General features: G+C 46.1%; 2 protein-coding genes across 12 annotated transcripts in view; one reads left to right on the forward strand and one right to left on the reverse strand.

The window, feature by feature from the left end:
- PPDPF (pancreatic progenitor cell differentiation and proliferation factor) overlaps nt 1-17,021 on the reverse strand; it is a 230,667-nt gene that overhangs the window by 81,344 nt on the left and 132,302 nt on the right. For 8 of the 10 annotated variants that reach the window (XR_011025342.1, XR_011025341.1, XR_011025345.1 and 5 more), the window contains exon 3: nt 4,467-4,530. The exons of the other annotated variants lie outside the window; for them this stretch is intronic. Coding sequence is in view for 1 of the 8 variants with exons in the window: in XM_068263704.1 (XP_068119805.1) it covers nt 4,467-4,530 (64 nt within the window). In the remaining 7 variants the exon portion in view is untranslated. The remainder of the gene's footprint in view (nt 1-4,466; nt 4,531-17,021) is intronic. 10 annotated transcript variants of the gene reach the window in all.
- Nucleotides 1-17,021, forward strand: part of EEF1A2 (eukaryotic translation elongation factor 1 alpha 2) — a 51,883-nt gene that overhangs the window by 14,824 nt on the left and 20,038 nt on the right. For both annotated transcript variants that reach the window (XM_068263701.1, XM_068263702.1), the window contains exon 3: nt 16,290-16,469. In XM_068263701.1, the coding sequence (XP_068119802.1) occupies nt 16,290-16,469 (180 nt within the window). The remainder of the gene's footprint in view (nt 1-16,289; nt 16,470-17,021) is intronic.

Genomic DNA, 17,021 nt, shown 5'->3' on the forward strand with positions numbered 1-17,021 from the left:
CCTGCAATAAATCTGCAGTGTATTTACATCCTGCTTTCTTGGGAGCTGACATATTGTTAACATCCTGTGCTTTTAAATTAGCTGCTCTGCTGTGGCAGTCAGGTGACACAGGGGAGAGATCAAATTGCAGTGGCGATTAGTCACAGATGAGGGGGGATGCATGGCTGGGGGGTGCTTTGCTGGCTGGAGGGGGGGGGGGCATTGCTGGGCGATTTGCATGGCTGGGGGGATTTGCTGTTTGCTTTGCACGGCTGAGGGGAGGGATTTGCTGGGCGCTTTGCATGACTGTGGGGGGGGGGGGGGGGGGGTTGCTGGGCGTTTTTCATGGCTGGGGGGGCTTTGCTGGGCACTGTGCATTGCTAAGGTAGTTTTGCATGGCTGTGGGGGGTGGGGGCTTTTCAGGGTGCTTTGCATGGCTGGAGGGATTTGCTGTGTGCTTTGCATGGCTTGTGGGGTGAGTGGGGGGGGGCAGCCTGCGCTATTTGCTGACCTCAGATCAGGGCGACCAGAGCGGCGGAGAGGTGCAGAGCAGCGCGCACGCTACCCGCCCTGACCCATACACTTCACATGCGGAAGTGAGCAATGACGTCACTTCAGCATGGAAGTGCATGCGTCTTGCGGGTCGCGTGTGCGCGCTGCTCTGCCTCTCCAGTCCGGGTCGTCCTGATGTGAGGTCTGAGAAGTGCAGGCAGCGGGGGAGAGGTGAGGGGACTCGGGACTTGGCCGGCCACACTTAGCCAGAACGTGTTCTGGCCGGCCAAAGTCCGCAGGGAAGCTTCATTTTGAACATTGGCCGCATGAGCCGGCCACTTCTAGATCTGACCGGCCAGAACCCGAAGTGGCCAGACTTCGGGTTCTGGCCGTAACACATACAAGATCCAATTTGGATTAGCCAATTTTACCATCTCCATGTAGTATGAGAGCTTACCTACATAATCTGTTCATAGTTTTCATAATTGGATGTATGTATGGACCCTTATTAGTTATGAGTTTCCTGTATCTTGTTTGAGTAAGGTCCAACAGTTACAGGGGCCCCGCCCAGTGGCTGCGTATGTGCTGTGGGTGGAGCATATACAAGACTAGTAAGAGGTCTGACAGGCCCCCTCAGCAGTTCACGACACAAAACAGACTTTTTAAAAAATACATTTTTATGAAAGTGAAGTGAGAGGGATATGGAGGATGCCATATATATTTCCTTTTAAGCAATACCAGTTGCCTGGCTATCCTGCTGATCCTCTGCCTCTAATACTTTTAGCCATAGCCCCTGAACAAGCTTGCAGCAGGACAGGTGTGTCTAACATTAAAGGATACCCGAAGTGACATGTGACATGATGAGATAGACATGTGTTTGTACAGTGCCTAGCACACAAGTAACTATGCTGTGTTCCTTTTTTTCTTTCTCTGCCTGAAAGAGTTAAATTCCAGGTAAGTAAGTGGCTGACTCAGTCCTGACTCAGACAGGAAGTGACTACAGTGTGACCCTCACTGATAAGAAATTCCAACTATAAAACACTTTCCTAGCAGAAAATGGCTTCTGAGAGCAGGAAAGAGATAAAAAGGAGAATTTCTAATCAGTGAACAGTGTTTATTCTTAAATAGAGCTGCCACGCTTCCTCCCGCCGCTGATTTCCGCTGCCGATCATTAGATTTATGAATGGGAACAAAGTTCCCATTTATTAATCTCCCCGCAGGCCACTGTGATCGCAGGCTTCCATTGAAGCCTGCGTCACTTCCCTAGTTACAATGTAGCAACACATTGCTACTTATTACCTATGTATTGTACGCGAATAGGAAGTACTCAATGGGGACATCTTGTGGCCAAATAGTAATATTACACCTATAGGCATTAGGGAATAATTTTTTTATATGTATGTTAAGAGGGTACATTATTATTAAATTATGGGCTAGAAATTAGTTATGGATGTAAAACTGAAAAAATGCACCTTTATTTCCAAATAAACTATTGTCACCATGCATTATACTAGGGATATAATTTTAACATTGCAATAACCAGGACAAATGGGCAAACAAAATGTGTGGATTTTAATTACGGCAGCATGTATTATTTTAAAACTATAATGGACGAAAACTGAGAAATAATGATTTTTTCCATTTTTTTCTTATTATTCCAGGTAAAATGCATTTAGAATAAAATAATTCTTAACATAATGTACCACCCAAAGAAAGCCTAATTGGTGGCAGAAAAAACAAGGTATAGATCATTTTGCTGTGATAAGTAGTGATAAAGTTATTGGGGAATGAATGGGAGGAGCGCTGAATTGTGAAAATTCCTCTTGTCCAGGTGAAAACAACCCGCGGACTGAAATGGTTAATGTAAGATCTGACAAGATTAGCTGCATGCTTGTTTCTGGTGTGATGCAGACACCACTGCAGCCAAAAGATCAGCGGGACTGCCAGGCAACTGGTATTGTTTAACAGCTAACAAATATGGCAGCCTCTATATTCTTTTCACTTCAGTTGTCCTTTAAGAATGACACATTTAGTCTGTTGGCATGTGTAAATTATGTGGCTGTGAGATTTAACCTTTCAGAAGTAGGACACTTTTGCTTTGGATGCAGACATATGCAAATCCACAAGTTCTATTATCAGACATTGTATTTATATATACCCTGTATATTCATCCTGAATTTCATGAAAGAGTGCCCTCATCCCTCCTGCCCGACAGCAATTTCTGCCATTCCCCCTGAAGAACAGTCAGGGCTAGAGGGAAGGTTATCGGTCTCTTTTTTTTTTTGCATCATTAATTTTCTGTTACCTGGCTGACTGGGTTGGTAAAGCTGGCGCCCTGTGCAGAGCCGGATTTACAGCTCAGGAGCCTGTAGAGACTGGCGCCCTAAACTCTGCCACTCAACTCAGGCCACACCCCCTTTTTAGGTAGGCATCCCTCCTCCCCTGACTAGGTAGGCAGATTGTTCCCAGTATTTGATAACCCCAATAATACATAATCTGTCTAGTAGATGTGCCCCCCCACACCTCAGTATAGCCGCCTCTCCTTCATAAGGCACCTGTGGGCACGAGCCTCCAATGCCTTATGGTAAACCTGACGCTGACCCTGTGTGAGTGTTATATTTAGGCCTCGTTTACATCTAAAATCGTACTCGCAAACACAATCATTTTGTGATTTTGTGCAGTGTTTTTTTTCCCCCTCCCGGCTCTCCAATGCGCGCTGCGTTTTTGGTAAAAGCGCTTCTCCAGAGCGGTTTTGTCATTCACTCTCTGACGCAAGGAAATGAACTATTTGACCCGGAAAAGAATTCTAAAAAACGCAAACGCAATCGCTGCACAAATCGTTTTGTGAGCATTTAGCGCTCTTCCTATTCCTTCCATTATAGCAAAAACGCCCCAAAAATGGAACAGGCACCGCTTTGCGGATGGGTCGTGCTGATATGAACCTTCTCATAGAGATTCATTGCACAAGCGTTTTGTGAGCAATTTTGAAAATCACCTGCGCTGGAAAACAAGGGCAAAAACGCCCCTAGTGTGAACGAGCTCTCAGACCTGACTTTTTAATAGTATTCTTGAGAAGGAGACCAGGAGGACTACCAATAGGATTCCTCGTTCTGGTTGCACGTTTAGGCGGTAAAAATAGCAGCTGGAAGCTGATTGGGTGCTACTTTTGTTTTCGGTAGAGCGGGGCTTGCGGGTAATAAAATGGCTGCGGCAGAGATGTTTTACATGTCGTCGTTCTCAGCACAGACCCCGGAGAGCACAGACTGCGCTCAGAGCTTCGTGTTCTCGGGATGTCCGTATTGGCCTCGGTGATCAGCAGCAGCAGCTGGGCGAGCGGAGGGTGCAGAGAGCTCCGCTGCTGCCAGGTTTAATTATAGCTGAGCTGGCAGGCTCCATTTGCTGTGTGCGATGCAGAGGGTACGCCATCCTATCAGCCGCGTACAGCTGCGAAACGCGAGACAGCCATGCAATCATCGTGCGGGGGGAAGGGGGGGGGGAGGATATCAGTGACCTTAACCCATTCCTGGACACATCCAGAGCGCTCTCCGCTGGTAATAATAATTCCATCAGTCGCACGTCTCTCTTTAGGCGTTAAAGTGCACCTGTCACTAAAACCGCCATGTCACGGGGATCAGCGTTACCAAATCGCAGGATTATTCCGAGCTTAAGGGCCCATTTCCACTTGTGATGCACGCGTCTGCAAGTAGCGCAGCGGCACTTCCTGGTGTGAGGGCACGCAGATGACTCCCCTCAGCTGTGCCATGCACGGCTATGGGATTTGCAGCCCCCCGCACCATTTCGGATGGCAATGTCTGCTGAATCGCTAGCGCAAACGATTCGGCAGGCGGCGCCATTGTGCCCTATGGCAGAGTTTCCCCGCATGATTTGCCTGTGGGGTTTGGCATGGAAACAGGCCCTAAAGTGAACCTAAACCCAGTAAAAAATTATTTAAAAAAAACAGATGATGTACCTGCAAATGAATATTACATACTTACCGCGCCGTCAGTTCCTCTCAGAAGCTCACCATTTTCTTCTTGCAACGATTCCTTCCTGTCGGAACTGAAATATATCAGTTGCTGTCAGTTATGTATCAGCTACTGACAGTTATAACTGAAAGGACAACTGATAAGCAAGGTTTTGTCCATGTTTCCATATGGCTTAAAGAGAACCAGAGACGAAGCACCCTCATGTATTTTACCTTATAAATCAATGGGAACATGACAGTAAACACCTAATCTGCTCTTTGTTTCATTGTTCTCTGTTTAATCTGACTGTTATCACCTCTGATAAGAATCTCCGACTGAGCATTCAGTCTAGCTTTGCTACGGAAAGATTATAGCTGAGTCTGTCTTCTCTGGTGTCTTTTCAAGCCCAAGCCTGCCCCCATGTGGCTCTGCTATAATGACTCAGCTATAATAATTCCCGGCAAAGCCAGACTGAATGCTCAGTACGGGATTCTTATCACAGCTGATAACAGACACTTTTAGCAGTGAGGATGAAACAGAGAGCTGGGTAGGTGTTTTCTCGAATGTTCCCACTGATATATATGGTAAAATACATGAGGGTGCTTCGTCTCTTTTTCACTTTTGAAGTGGGCGATATTACAGTTTAACAGTGTACTGACGAGGAAGCTGTTATGGGGCAATAGCCATTATCAAAATGGAGGACAGAGAATTCATTGATCACAGTGGACAAACAGGACGTAGGAGAGGAGAAAGAGATTGATAAGGAGACTACATGGGAGGTAAGTATAGCATGTATTTGTATTTTGTGTGTATTTTGACTTTTAATTTTCAGCTCAGGTTTGCTTTAAAGTGTTAGCACACTGATGCTGAGTCCTCTTTGTATTTTTATCGCTGTTTTTCATCCACATCGTTGAATTTCCAGAACTTTCTGTGCAGATGGGAAGTAGGGAAGTGTCCCCATAACAAACAGATGGAAAGGAAAGAGATATTATTTGTAAAGAGGGGAAGAGTGGTAATTCATTATTTGTTACTGCTGTTGCCCATTTCCTGTCCCAGGACTGACAGATTTCCTGCCGTGATCACTAAGCCCCTGAAGAGGTAGCAGGGAATGGAAGTGAGAGAAAATGGCTCTTATTCAAGTCACTTGATCTCCTAAAAGGGGGGGGGGGGGGGGGGGCATTAATTACTGGAGAGCCACTAGATCCATAATCAGATAGATCCTGCTATTATGCAATCTGGTTAAAGAGGAATCTATTGTGCGTGTGTGTGTTTCCTCCGGGCACTCTGGTTTCCTCCCACATCCCAAAAACATACAGATAAGTTAATTGGCTTTCCTCTACATTGGCCATAGACTATGATGGGCATAGGACTATGGTAGTTATTACATTGTGAGCCCCTCAGAGGGACAGTCAGTGACAAGACAACATACTCTGTACAGCGCTGTGAAAGATGTCAGCGCTATATAAATACTAATTAATAACAACACTCACTGGGCCAGATTTATCAAGAGTGTCTGAGACACAATATTGGTAGGTTTTTAGAAATTCATGCAGAACTGTTTCAGGCATCTTAAAGAGGAACTTCAGCCTAAACAAACATACTGCCATTAAGTTACATTAGTTATGTTAATTAAAATAGATAGATAATATAATCTCTTACCCACCCTGTTTTAAAACAACAGGCAAATGTTTGATTTTATGATCGCAGCTATCTTTTTGGTTGAAAGGAGGTGACAGAGAACATGATACACAGTTGTTTTTCGAAGGGGGTAGGAGGCGCCCGTATAGTGTGTTGAGTGTTCCCTTTGTACAAGGAGACTCCACTTGATAAATGGTTAAGAGGGTTTATTTAGCACAATAGACAACGCGTTTCGCGGTCCAAGCCGCTTCTTCAGGTCGATTACAGGTGCTTATCAGAGAGCCCGGAGAGCCAGAGCGCCAAACAATTTATCAAGTGGAGTCTCCTTGTACAAAGGGAACACTCAACACACTATACGGGCGCCTCCTACCCCCTTCGAAAAACAATCCTGTATTACCCCACGCGTGGGGTCCTTCACGACCGACGAGAAGTGAAGCCTTTTTCTAAGGAGCAGCGACCGATCACTATAAAGACCGAGTGGGGACGGGACTTCCCCACAAGCCTGTACAAGTGGTTGCCTCTAAGCAACCTACACTTGTGAGTATATTTACTCTTAATTTTTATTCCCTTATCTGAAGGTAATACACCATAAGGGCTCCTGGTACCCCTGCGGTTTTTTTCTTTTCTTTTCTCCATAATTGACCAGATGATACACAGTTCCAACTGTCCTGTGTCCTGAGCACCTCTCCCAGTTGCTAGGCAACGTGAATAACAACATAGGAAATCCCATCATGCTCTGCACAGCATCAGGGAAAAAAGCCCGGGCTTTTTTTATGATGGGTGGAGTTCAGGTAAAAATGCAGCTAAAAATGATGCTTTGGTAAGAAAAACAAAGTTCTGATGCTGTGAAACTGTTAAAGAAACACCAAGCCTTTTCAATTCTGCTGAGTAGATTTTTAGTCCGGAGGTTCACTTTAAGAAATAATTAGATGTTAGATTAGTTGAAAAATAGGAGGAGCTAGGAAGGTCTTTCAGACAGTGCAGTGTGTGAGGGGAATTCCTGTTGCTGAGGTAACCAACACACCTGCTGTATTGATAGCAGCAGGCTCTGAGGAGGAATTCAGCAGGTGGGAGGGGCACATCACAAATCATGTCTAGCCTGCACTCTGCAATCATGTCTAGCCTGCAGTTCTACATCTTTAGAACTGCTATCAAGCACTTCTTAGGCCCAGTTCACACTGCACGCTTTCCTTTGCCATCCGGATTTTGGCAACGTGTGTAGGAGGCAGACACGCACGACATCAGACTAGAGATGGCCCGAACCTCCGATTTTAGGTTCGCGAACGGGGTTCGCGAACTTCCGCAAAAGATTCGGTTCGCGTGAACTTTCGCGAACCGCAATAGACTTCAATGGGGATGTGAACTTTAAAAACTAGAAACCTTTATGCTGGCCACAAAAGTGATGGAAAAGATGTTTCAAGGGGTCTAACACCTGGAGGGAGGCATGGATGAGTGGGATAGATGCCAAAAGTCCCGGGGAAAAATCTGGATTTGACGCAAAGCAGCGTTTTAAGGGCAGAAATCACATTGAATGCTAAATTGCAGGACTAAAGTGCTTTCAAACATCTTGCATGTGTATACATCAATCAGGGAGTGTAATTAGGGTACTGCTTCACACTGACACACCAAACTCACTGTGTAACACACCGCAAACAGCTGTTTGCGCAGTTATGGCCTTACTGGACTGGTGCGTAGCATGGCTGTGCAGGCCGTGGCGGTGTTCAAGCCCATATGGTCGCCGGGCTGTGGTAGCTTAATGATAGAACAACAGTGACTGTCCAGCTAAACAAATTTGGTCTGTCCACAATGAAGCTACGACCTTATTATCTTCTTGTATGTAGGTAGGCATAGGTAGGTGCCCCAGTATAGGTAGGTAGGCATAGGTAGGTGCCCCAGCAGTTAGCTAGGCATAGGTAGGAGTCCCAGTATAGGTAGGTAGGCATAGGTAGGTGTCCCAGTATAGGTAGATAGGCATAGGTAGGTGCCTCAGTAGTTAACTAGGCATAGGTAGGAGTTCCAGTATAGGTAGGTAGGCATAGGTAGGTGTCTCAGTATAGGTAGATAGGCATAGGTAGGTGCCCCAGTAGTTAACTAGGCATAGGTAGGAGTCCCAGTATAGTTAGATAGGCATAGGTAGGTGCCCCCGTAGTTAGCTAGGCATAGGTAGGAGACCCAGTATAGGTAGGTAGGCATAGGTAGGTGCCCTAGTATAGGTAGATGTCCCCGTATAGGTAAGTAGGTGCCCCAGTAGTTAGGTAGGCATAGGTAGGTGTCCCAGTATAGATAGTTAGGCAGGGCCTGGCTGGCACAGTAATAACAATTACCAAGGTCCAGCTGCAACAGATAGGGCTGTAAAATGCAGTGTCAGTGGGCAACACAAAAAAAAACACATCAGGAGAACATTAGCTCTCAAAAGAGCTGTTGAGGGGTGCTATTTTAGCAATAACAATCAGCCAGGAGCAAGCTAACAAGCCTACAGGTGCTTAACTAATCTTTCCCGATGAGAGTCTGCCAGCAGCTGTCCCTTCACTAAGTAATGCAGGCACACAAGTGAGTGTAATGGCCAGCGCTGCCTGCCTTATATAAGGGGGGGGAGTGGCTCCAGGAGAGAGTGTAGCCTAATTGGCTACAATGTGCCTGCTGACTGTGATGTAGAGGGTGAAAGTTGACCCTTAATGGTGCACTATGGGGGCGAATTGAACTTCCGCAAAAGTTCGCCTGGAACCGTTCGCATGCGGACCGTTCGGGCCATCTCTACATCAGACAGTGCATAGACTGCACTGTCTGATGTTCACACTGCATGCGTTCCGGACCAGTGCGGCCCGGAAACGCATGCTACACGCATTTTTTCCCAAAACGCGCGGCTGACCCATTCACTTTCAGTGAATGGGATCAGCCACGCAACGCATACAAATGCGGATGGCGTGTGTTCGTATGTGTTGCATTCCGAACGCACGGCCATCCGTGTTTGTTGATGTGAACGGGGCCTTAATCTGCGCCAGTTTAGGGAGGGATTTGCACTTTTCTTAACTGTAGTGCAGCTCTAGAAATCCACGCTAAACTGCCACTATTACCTAGGATTTAAGAAGGTTCTTATTATCATGCAGAACTGTTCTCCCTGCTGGTTAGAACAGATTAAGAAGAAAAAACTATCGGTAATGCGTTGATAAATCTCCCCCACTATATGTCCGAGGGGTACACATTTTTAGTGGGGAGAGACCGCCTGGGGTACATCGGGTCTGTCGGTTGTCGGGAATTCGAGCGCCGCTACTGTCGCACAGCAGGCCTAGCCCTTTCGAGCATGAACTTTCCAGCATGCCAGATTGGTCGTTTCACTCGATTTGGGCTGGAAACCGATCACAGTACAGTCAATTGTGTGGCCAGGGTACGGCAGTGATTCTCTGCCACATTCATCATAGTGATGTTGGATATCGATTCCGCAAATTGAATAATGTATATGGGTACCTTTATTTTTCTCCTAGGAGATATTTTTTCACCTCTTTAAGACACCCTTTCAGCACCCTGCAACAGCAAAATTACCAAAAAGTATTTTCTTGCTTGCGATGAGTAGGGTGTAATACAATACATTACATGCAGTGTTCGCATGGTAAAAGTACCCATACATGTAGCGATTTAGACAGATCTCTCTCTGATGGAATCTGATCGGAGGGAGATCTGTTGGCCACCATAAACCGCAGACCAATTCCTGATCGATTTTAGCATGAAGTCTTTCGGGAATTGGCCTGGTAGTGGCTGGGTAGTGTACTGGTTAAGGGCTCTGCCTTTGACATAGGTGTCCCGAGTTTGAATCTTGCCCCTTCCTGTTTGGTAAGCCAACACCTCTTCAGTGAGGAGACCTTGGGCAAGACTCCCTAATGCTGCTACTGCCTACAGAGCGAGCCCTAGTGGCTGGCGCTTTGAGTCTGCCAGACAAAAAGCACAATATAAATGTTATTTGTCTTTGTCTCGAGACGCTGCATCTGCGGCTGTGACCCCAGAATGTATGTTGTTCCCGCCCAGGGTGTGCCGTGCTTTACCTGTCGGGTGTCCGCCGCTGTGTCCACACTCCTCTTCCGGGTTCGCGTCCCACGTGGCAATGCCGGTAACCATGTGTGGTGCAAACTCGGAAGAGGAGTGTGGACACAGCGGCAGACATCTGAAAGGTAAAGGGGGGGGGGGTCACATGATGCATTTGGGGGGGATGAAGCAGGGGGTTTACGTTGTGAACGTCATTTGCGATTAATGCACGTGGTTACTCCTGCGCATGTTATTCGAGCATGTCGACCTGAGATTTTCCAGGATGTCCAATTGATACCATTGGGACAAGATATCAGCAGCACCATCCATAAGTGTCTAACCCAGCCATGGGCAAACTTGGCTCTCCAGCTGTTAAGGAACTGCAAGTCCCACAATGCATTGCAGGAGTCTTACAGCCACAGTCATGACTCATAACGGCAAATGCATTGTGAGACTTGTAGTTCCTTAACAGCTGGAGGGCCAAGTTTGCCCGTGCCTGGTCTAACCCCTGCGACTAACCACCATTCAATACTCTTCTTCCTCATTGCTTGCGTGCTCCTTAGCACGGCTCTGTTCACTGGCCTAATCATATTTCAACTGATGTATTTGAAAAGTAAAAAAAATGTGGGTCAGGCAGGAAGAGCGAGAATACTCATACATGAGGATTTCTGATGAAAACAGTTAGAAATGTTATCAGCTTGTGGACTTTCCTAACTGCATGGAAAGCAATAACAACCTATACAACAATGTAATCAGATAGTGTTAGTGATTTTGAATGTGTTCAACATAAGCTTGCTACTGTCATTGTTCAGGTTACATGAACGAGTCATTAGCAGTCTGCAAACCTGTACTCTGTGTTTCCACATACAGTATTATCCACAATTCAGAAGAGAGATAGTAAGGGGTACAGAGAGTAGAAGTATTTGAAATAGTTTTAAAACATTTTATTACAGCAACACACACTGCAGCTAGTTTACTATCAATACAGACAGAGGCGGGACAAGGTCCTCCAGCACCCAAGGCTGAGACACCAAAGTGCGCCCCTCCATCTCTGCCACTACAGCCGTCACACACTGATTGCTATTAGACTAAGAGGTGCCACAGGGCCCACAACCTCCCCAACACCTTAATATCTAGTTATATGGCTTGCAGTTACTGCCATGTATCCCCTTTTCTTATTTCTTTCTGCTTCAAACACAATTAGGAATGACAGCTGAATGAATTGTGCGCCCCCTCCTACAGTGCACCCTGAGGCTGGAGCCTCTCCAGCCTATGCCTCGGCCCGGCCCTGAATACAGACACCGAGTATCAGACACAGAATATCAGCTTATACTGTAGATACTGGGAGTAGCAGAGGTCAGCACACACTGCAGCTAGTTTACTATCAGTACAGGCACAGAGTAACAGCTTATACTGGAGGTAGCAGAGATCAGCACACACTACAACCAGATTACTATCAGTAAAAGCACTAAAGCTGGCCATACACTGGCCCGATTTGCCGCTGTTTCGACAGCAGATTCGATCACTGGGATCGAATCTGCTGCCAATCGTTCACGCTACACGCCGAATTTCGATCCATTCCGTCCGATCCCGTCGTGCGGAAAATAACCGTCGATCGCCCGCGGGTAAAGAGCGCATCGCTAGCGGCGTTCGAGTGCCCGACGACCGACGCAATAGAGCCCGCATACATTACCTGCTCCGCCGTGTCTCCGCTCTTCTTCTCCATCTCCGCTCTGGTCTGGTCTCCGGCATGCTTCCCTTCTTCCTGTCCCGGCAGGAAGTCAAAACAGTAGATGGCGCTCTACTGTTTAAACTTCCCCCAGACAGGAAGAAGGGAAGCATGCTGGAGACCAGACCAGAGCGGAGAAGAAGAGCGGAGACCCGGGAGTCGTGCCGGCGGAGCAGGTAATGTATGCGGGATGGGGGGAAGCGGCGGCAGCACCACCACCACCACCACAGATTGTGAGGGGTTTCAGGCTGAAATCGGTTCACAATCTGTTTGCAGTAAAGGTAGCCATACGATCCCTCTCTGATCAGATTCGATCAGATAGGGATCTGTCTGTTGGTCGAATCTGATGGCAAATCGACCAGTGTATGGCCACCTTTAGAGCTTATACTGTACATTCTGGAGGTAGTATAGATCAGCACGCACTGCAGCTAGTTTACTATCAGTAGAGGCACAGAGTAACAGCTTATACTGTACATACTGAATGAAGCAGGAATTATCACACACTTCAGATAGTTTGCTATCAGTACAGGCACAGAGTAACAGCTTATATTGTACATACTGGAGGTAGCAGAAATCAGCACACATTGCAGCTTGTTTACTATCAGTACTGGCAGAGAGTAACAGCTTATATTGTACATACTGGAGGTAGCAGCTGCAGAGATCAGCACACACTGCAGCTAGTTTACTATAAGTACAGGCACAGAGTAACATCTTATACTGTACATACTAGAGATAGCAGAGATCAGCACACACTGCAGCTAGTTTACTCTCAGTATAGGCACAGAGCAACAGCTTATACTGTACATACTGGAGGCATCATAGATCAGCACACACTGCAGCTAGTGTACTATCAGTACGGGCAAAGAGAAATATCTTATACTGCACATACTGGAGGCAGCAGAGTTTAGCACACGTTGTAGCTATTTTACTTTCAGTACAGGCACAGAGTAACAGATTATTCTGTATATACTGGAGGTAGCAGTGATCAGCACACACTGCAGCTAGTTTACTATAAGTACAGACACAGAGTAACAGCTTATACTATACATACTGGAAGTAGCAGAGACCAGCATACACCGCAGTTAGTTTACTATCAGTACAGGCACAGAGTAACAGCTTATACTGTACATACTGGAGTTAGCAGAGATCAGCACACACTGCAGCTAGTTTACTATCAGAACAGGCACAGAGTAACAGCTTATACTGTACATACTGGAGGTAGCAGAGACTAGCACACACAGCAGCTAGTTTACTATCAATATAGGCACAGAGTAACAACTTATACTGTACATACTGGAGGCAGCAGAGATCAGCACACACTGCAGCTAGTTTACTATCAGTACAGGCACAGAGTAACAGCTTATACTGTACATACTGGAGGTAGCAGAGACTAGCACACACAGCAGCTAGCTTACTATCAATATAGGCACAGAGTAACAACTTATACTGTACATATTGGAGGTAGCAGAGATCAGCACACACTGCAGCTAGTTTACTATCAGTACCGGCAGAGAGTAACAGCTTATACTGTACATTCTGGAGGTAGCAGAGATCAGCACACACTGCAGCTAGTTTACTATCAATACAGGCACAGAGTAACAGCCTATACTGTGCATACTGGAGGTAGCAGAGACTAGCACACACAGCAGCTAGTTTACTATCAGTATAGGCACAGAGTAACAACTTATACTGTACATACAGGAGGTAGCAGAGATCAGCACACACTGCAGCTAGTTTACTATAAGTACAGACACAGAGTAACAGCTTATACTATACATACTGGAAGTAGCAGAGACCAGCATACATTGCAGTTAGTTTACTATCAGTACAGGCACAGAGTATCAGCTTATACTGTACATACTGGAGGCAGCAGAGATCAGCACACACTGCAGCTAGTTTACTATCAGTACAGGCACAGAATAACAGCTCATACTGTACACACTGGAGGTAGCAGAGACTAGCACACACAGCAGCTAGTTTACTATCAATATAGGCACAGAGTAACAACTTATACTGTACATACAGGAGGTAGCAGAGATCAGCACACACTGCAGCTAGTTTACTATCAGTACAGGCACAGAGTAACAGCTTATACTGTACATACTGGAGGTAGCAGAGACTAGCACACACAGCAGCTAGTTTACTATCAATATAGGCACAGAGTAACAACTTATACTGTACATACTGGAGGCAGCAGAGATCAGCACACACTGCAGCTAGTTTACTATCAGTACAGGCACAGAGTAACAGCTTATACTGTACATACTGGAGGTAGCAGAGACTAGCACACACAGCAGCTAGCTTACTATCAATATAGGCACAGAGTAACAACTTATACTGTACATACTGGAGGTAGCAGAGATCAGCACACACTGCAGCTAGTTTACTATCAGTACCGACAGAGAGTAACAGCTTATACTGTACATTCTGGAGGTAGCAGAGATCAGCACACACTGCAGCTAGTTTACTATCAGTACAGGCACAGAGTAACAGCCTATACTGTGCATACTGGAGGTAGCAGAGACTAGCACACACAGCAGCTTGTTTACTATCAGTATAGGCACAGAGTAAAAATTTATACTGTACATGCTGGAGGCAGCAGAGATCAGCATACACTGCAGCTAGTTTACTATCAGTACAGGCACAGAGTAACAGCTTATACTGTACATACTGGAGGTAGCAGAGACTAGCACACACAGCAGCTAGTTTACTATCAGTATAGGCACAGAGTAACAACTTATACTGTACATACTGGAGGTAGCAGAGATCAGCACACACTGCAGCTAGTTTACTATAAGTACAGACACAGAGTAACAGCTTATACTATACATACTGGAAGTAGCAGAGACCAGCATACATTGCAGTTAGTTTACTATCAGTACAGGCACAGAGTAACAGCTTATACTGTACATACTGGAGGCAGCAGAGATCAGCACACACTGCAGCTAGTTTACCATCAGTACAGGCACAGAGTAACAGCTTATACTGTAAATACTGGAGGTAGCAGAGACTAACACACACAGCAGCTAGTTTACTATCAATATAGGCACAGAGTAACAACTTATACTGTACATACTGGAGGTAGCAGAGATCAGCACACACTGCAGCTAGTTTACTATCAGTACAGGCACAGAGTAACAGCCTATACTATGCATACTGGAGGCAGCAGAGATCAGCATACACTGCAGCTAGTTTACTATCAGTACCGGCAGAGAGTAACAGCTTATACTGTACATTCTGGAGGTAGCAGAGATCAGCACACACTGCAGCTAGTTTACTATCAGTATAGGCACAGAATAACAACTTATACTGTACATACTGGAGGCAGCAGAGATCAGCACACACTGCAGTTAGTGTACTATCAGTATAACCTTAGGGTAACAGCTTATACTGTACATGTTGGAGGTAGCAGAGATCAGCACACACTGCAGCTAATTTACTATCAGGGCAGGCACAGAGTAACAACTTATACTGTACATACTGGAGGCAGCAGAGATCAGCACACACTGCAGTTAGTGTACTATCAGTATAACCTTAGGGTAACAGCTTATACTGTACATACAGCAGAGAGGTTGCTTTCTCCACTGCAGTGTTGCTTCCCTGTCACTCGTCTCCTTGCTGGTCTGTGTGTCTTGTGGCATTACATGACCTGCTTAATATTTTTTTTTTTTACAATATTTTTACAGTATTCATTTATAGATTATTTAGTTAGTGTTTGCCTATTGTAAAATCTTTCCTGTCCCCGATTTACAGTCTGAAATTTATCACAGGTGGCGACATCTTTACTCCTGTCAAAGTGATCTCTGCAGAATGTTTGTTAACTGAGAATTCCAAAACCAGTGAAAACAATGTCTGGTCTTTCAGAATACTCTGGGAGGAAAATTCTGCACAGCTAAACAGCCTAGGCCAGTGATGGCTAACCTTGGCACACCAGCTGTGGCAAAACTACAAATCCTATCATGCCTCTGCCTCCCAGAGCTATGCTTAGAGCTGTCAGAGTATTGCAATGCCTCATGGGACTTGTAGTTCCAGCACAGCTGGAGTGCCAAGGTTAGCCATCACTGGCCTAGGCTGTGACTTCACTTGGAGGGTGGGGCTACATACCAATAAACAGCAATAGCCCCATTATCCAGAACTCAGTTAACCAGAAGTATCAAGCAACCAGAAAAATTGTGGTCTTGCAGGGTGCATAAATCTACATATCCAGCGTATGCCGATCCCCATTGATGCCGGATAATGGGGATTTTACTGTATTGATATAGGAAGTGTTCCTGTTGCTGTAACCAGGAGAATTACTATAAAAGTGGGTATCCTGAATAATTTACTTCATTCTACTATATGTCACTACAGAGCCTCTTTAAAGCAAGTTGATTGGGCGAGGGGAAATGTATCTCCCCTCTCTGCTGCTTTCGTTGAGTTTCAATGAGCTTCATATATAATTTTACATCTATGTTTGTGTCTCTCGACAGATGGGAAAAGGCTCCTTTAAGTACGCCTGGGTCCTGGACAAGCTGAAGGCGGAACGGGAGCGTGGTATCACCATTGACATCTCTCTGTGGAAGTTTGAGACCACAAAATACTACATCACCATCATTGACGCTCCCGGACATCGTGACTTCATCAAGAACATGATCACCGGGACTTCCCAGGTGAGACTTGGGGGGAGGAAGTAGGGGAAGTGGGCGGGAAGGGGTTGTAGAGAAATAGGGGGCAAGAGAGAGGGAGGGGAGAGAGAAGAGAAAGGGAGAAGGGTAATGGTGCAGTGGAGAGAGAGGTCAGGTTATGGTCTGCTAACATGCTTATAGTATAACCGAGTCCAACCTCGAGTCACAAGTCAACTACTTACCTAAGAAGATAGAAGCCTCTGACTTCTGTAGCAGCCTCCCACGATGTCCTCTGATCCACCATTGCCGAGTGCGGAATCCGTCAAAGGAATCCGAAGAGATTCTCGTATTCCAATCACACAACCGCGTTCCTCTTCAAGCTCAAGCGTGGCTGTGCTGGGCCCGCGCAGCAAGCTGGAGCAGCTCATACATGATCGGCTCTGTGCTACTGCGCAGGCGTGGCCACGATGTGCAGGAGGGTGCCAGACAGTGGCGGAAGTCCAGAGGACCGCGAGGGAAGCCTCTGGAGGACCTGGAGGTAAATATTTTATTTTTGACAAGCCTGGTACACACCTTCAGTTATGATTGCCCAATCAC

The sequence above is a fragment of the Hyperolius riggenbachi genome, chromosome 12 (assembly GCF_040937935.1).
Source record: "Hyperolius riggenbachi isolate aHypRig1 chromosome 12, aHypRig1.pri, whole genome shotgun sequence".
NCBI classification, from domain to species: Eukaryota; Metazoa; Chordata; class Amphibia; order Anura; family Hyperoliidae; genus Hyperolius; species Hyperolius riggenbachi.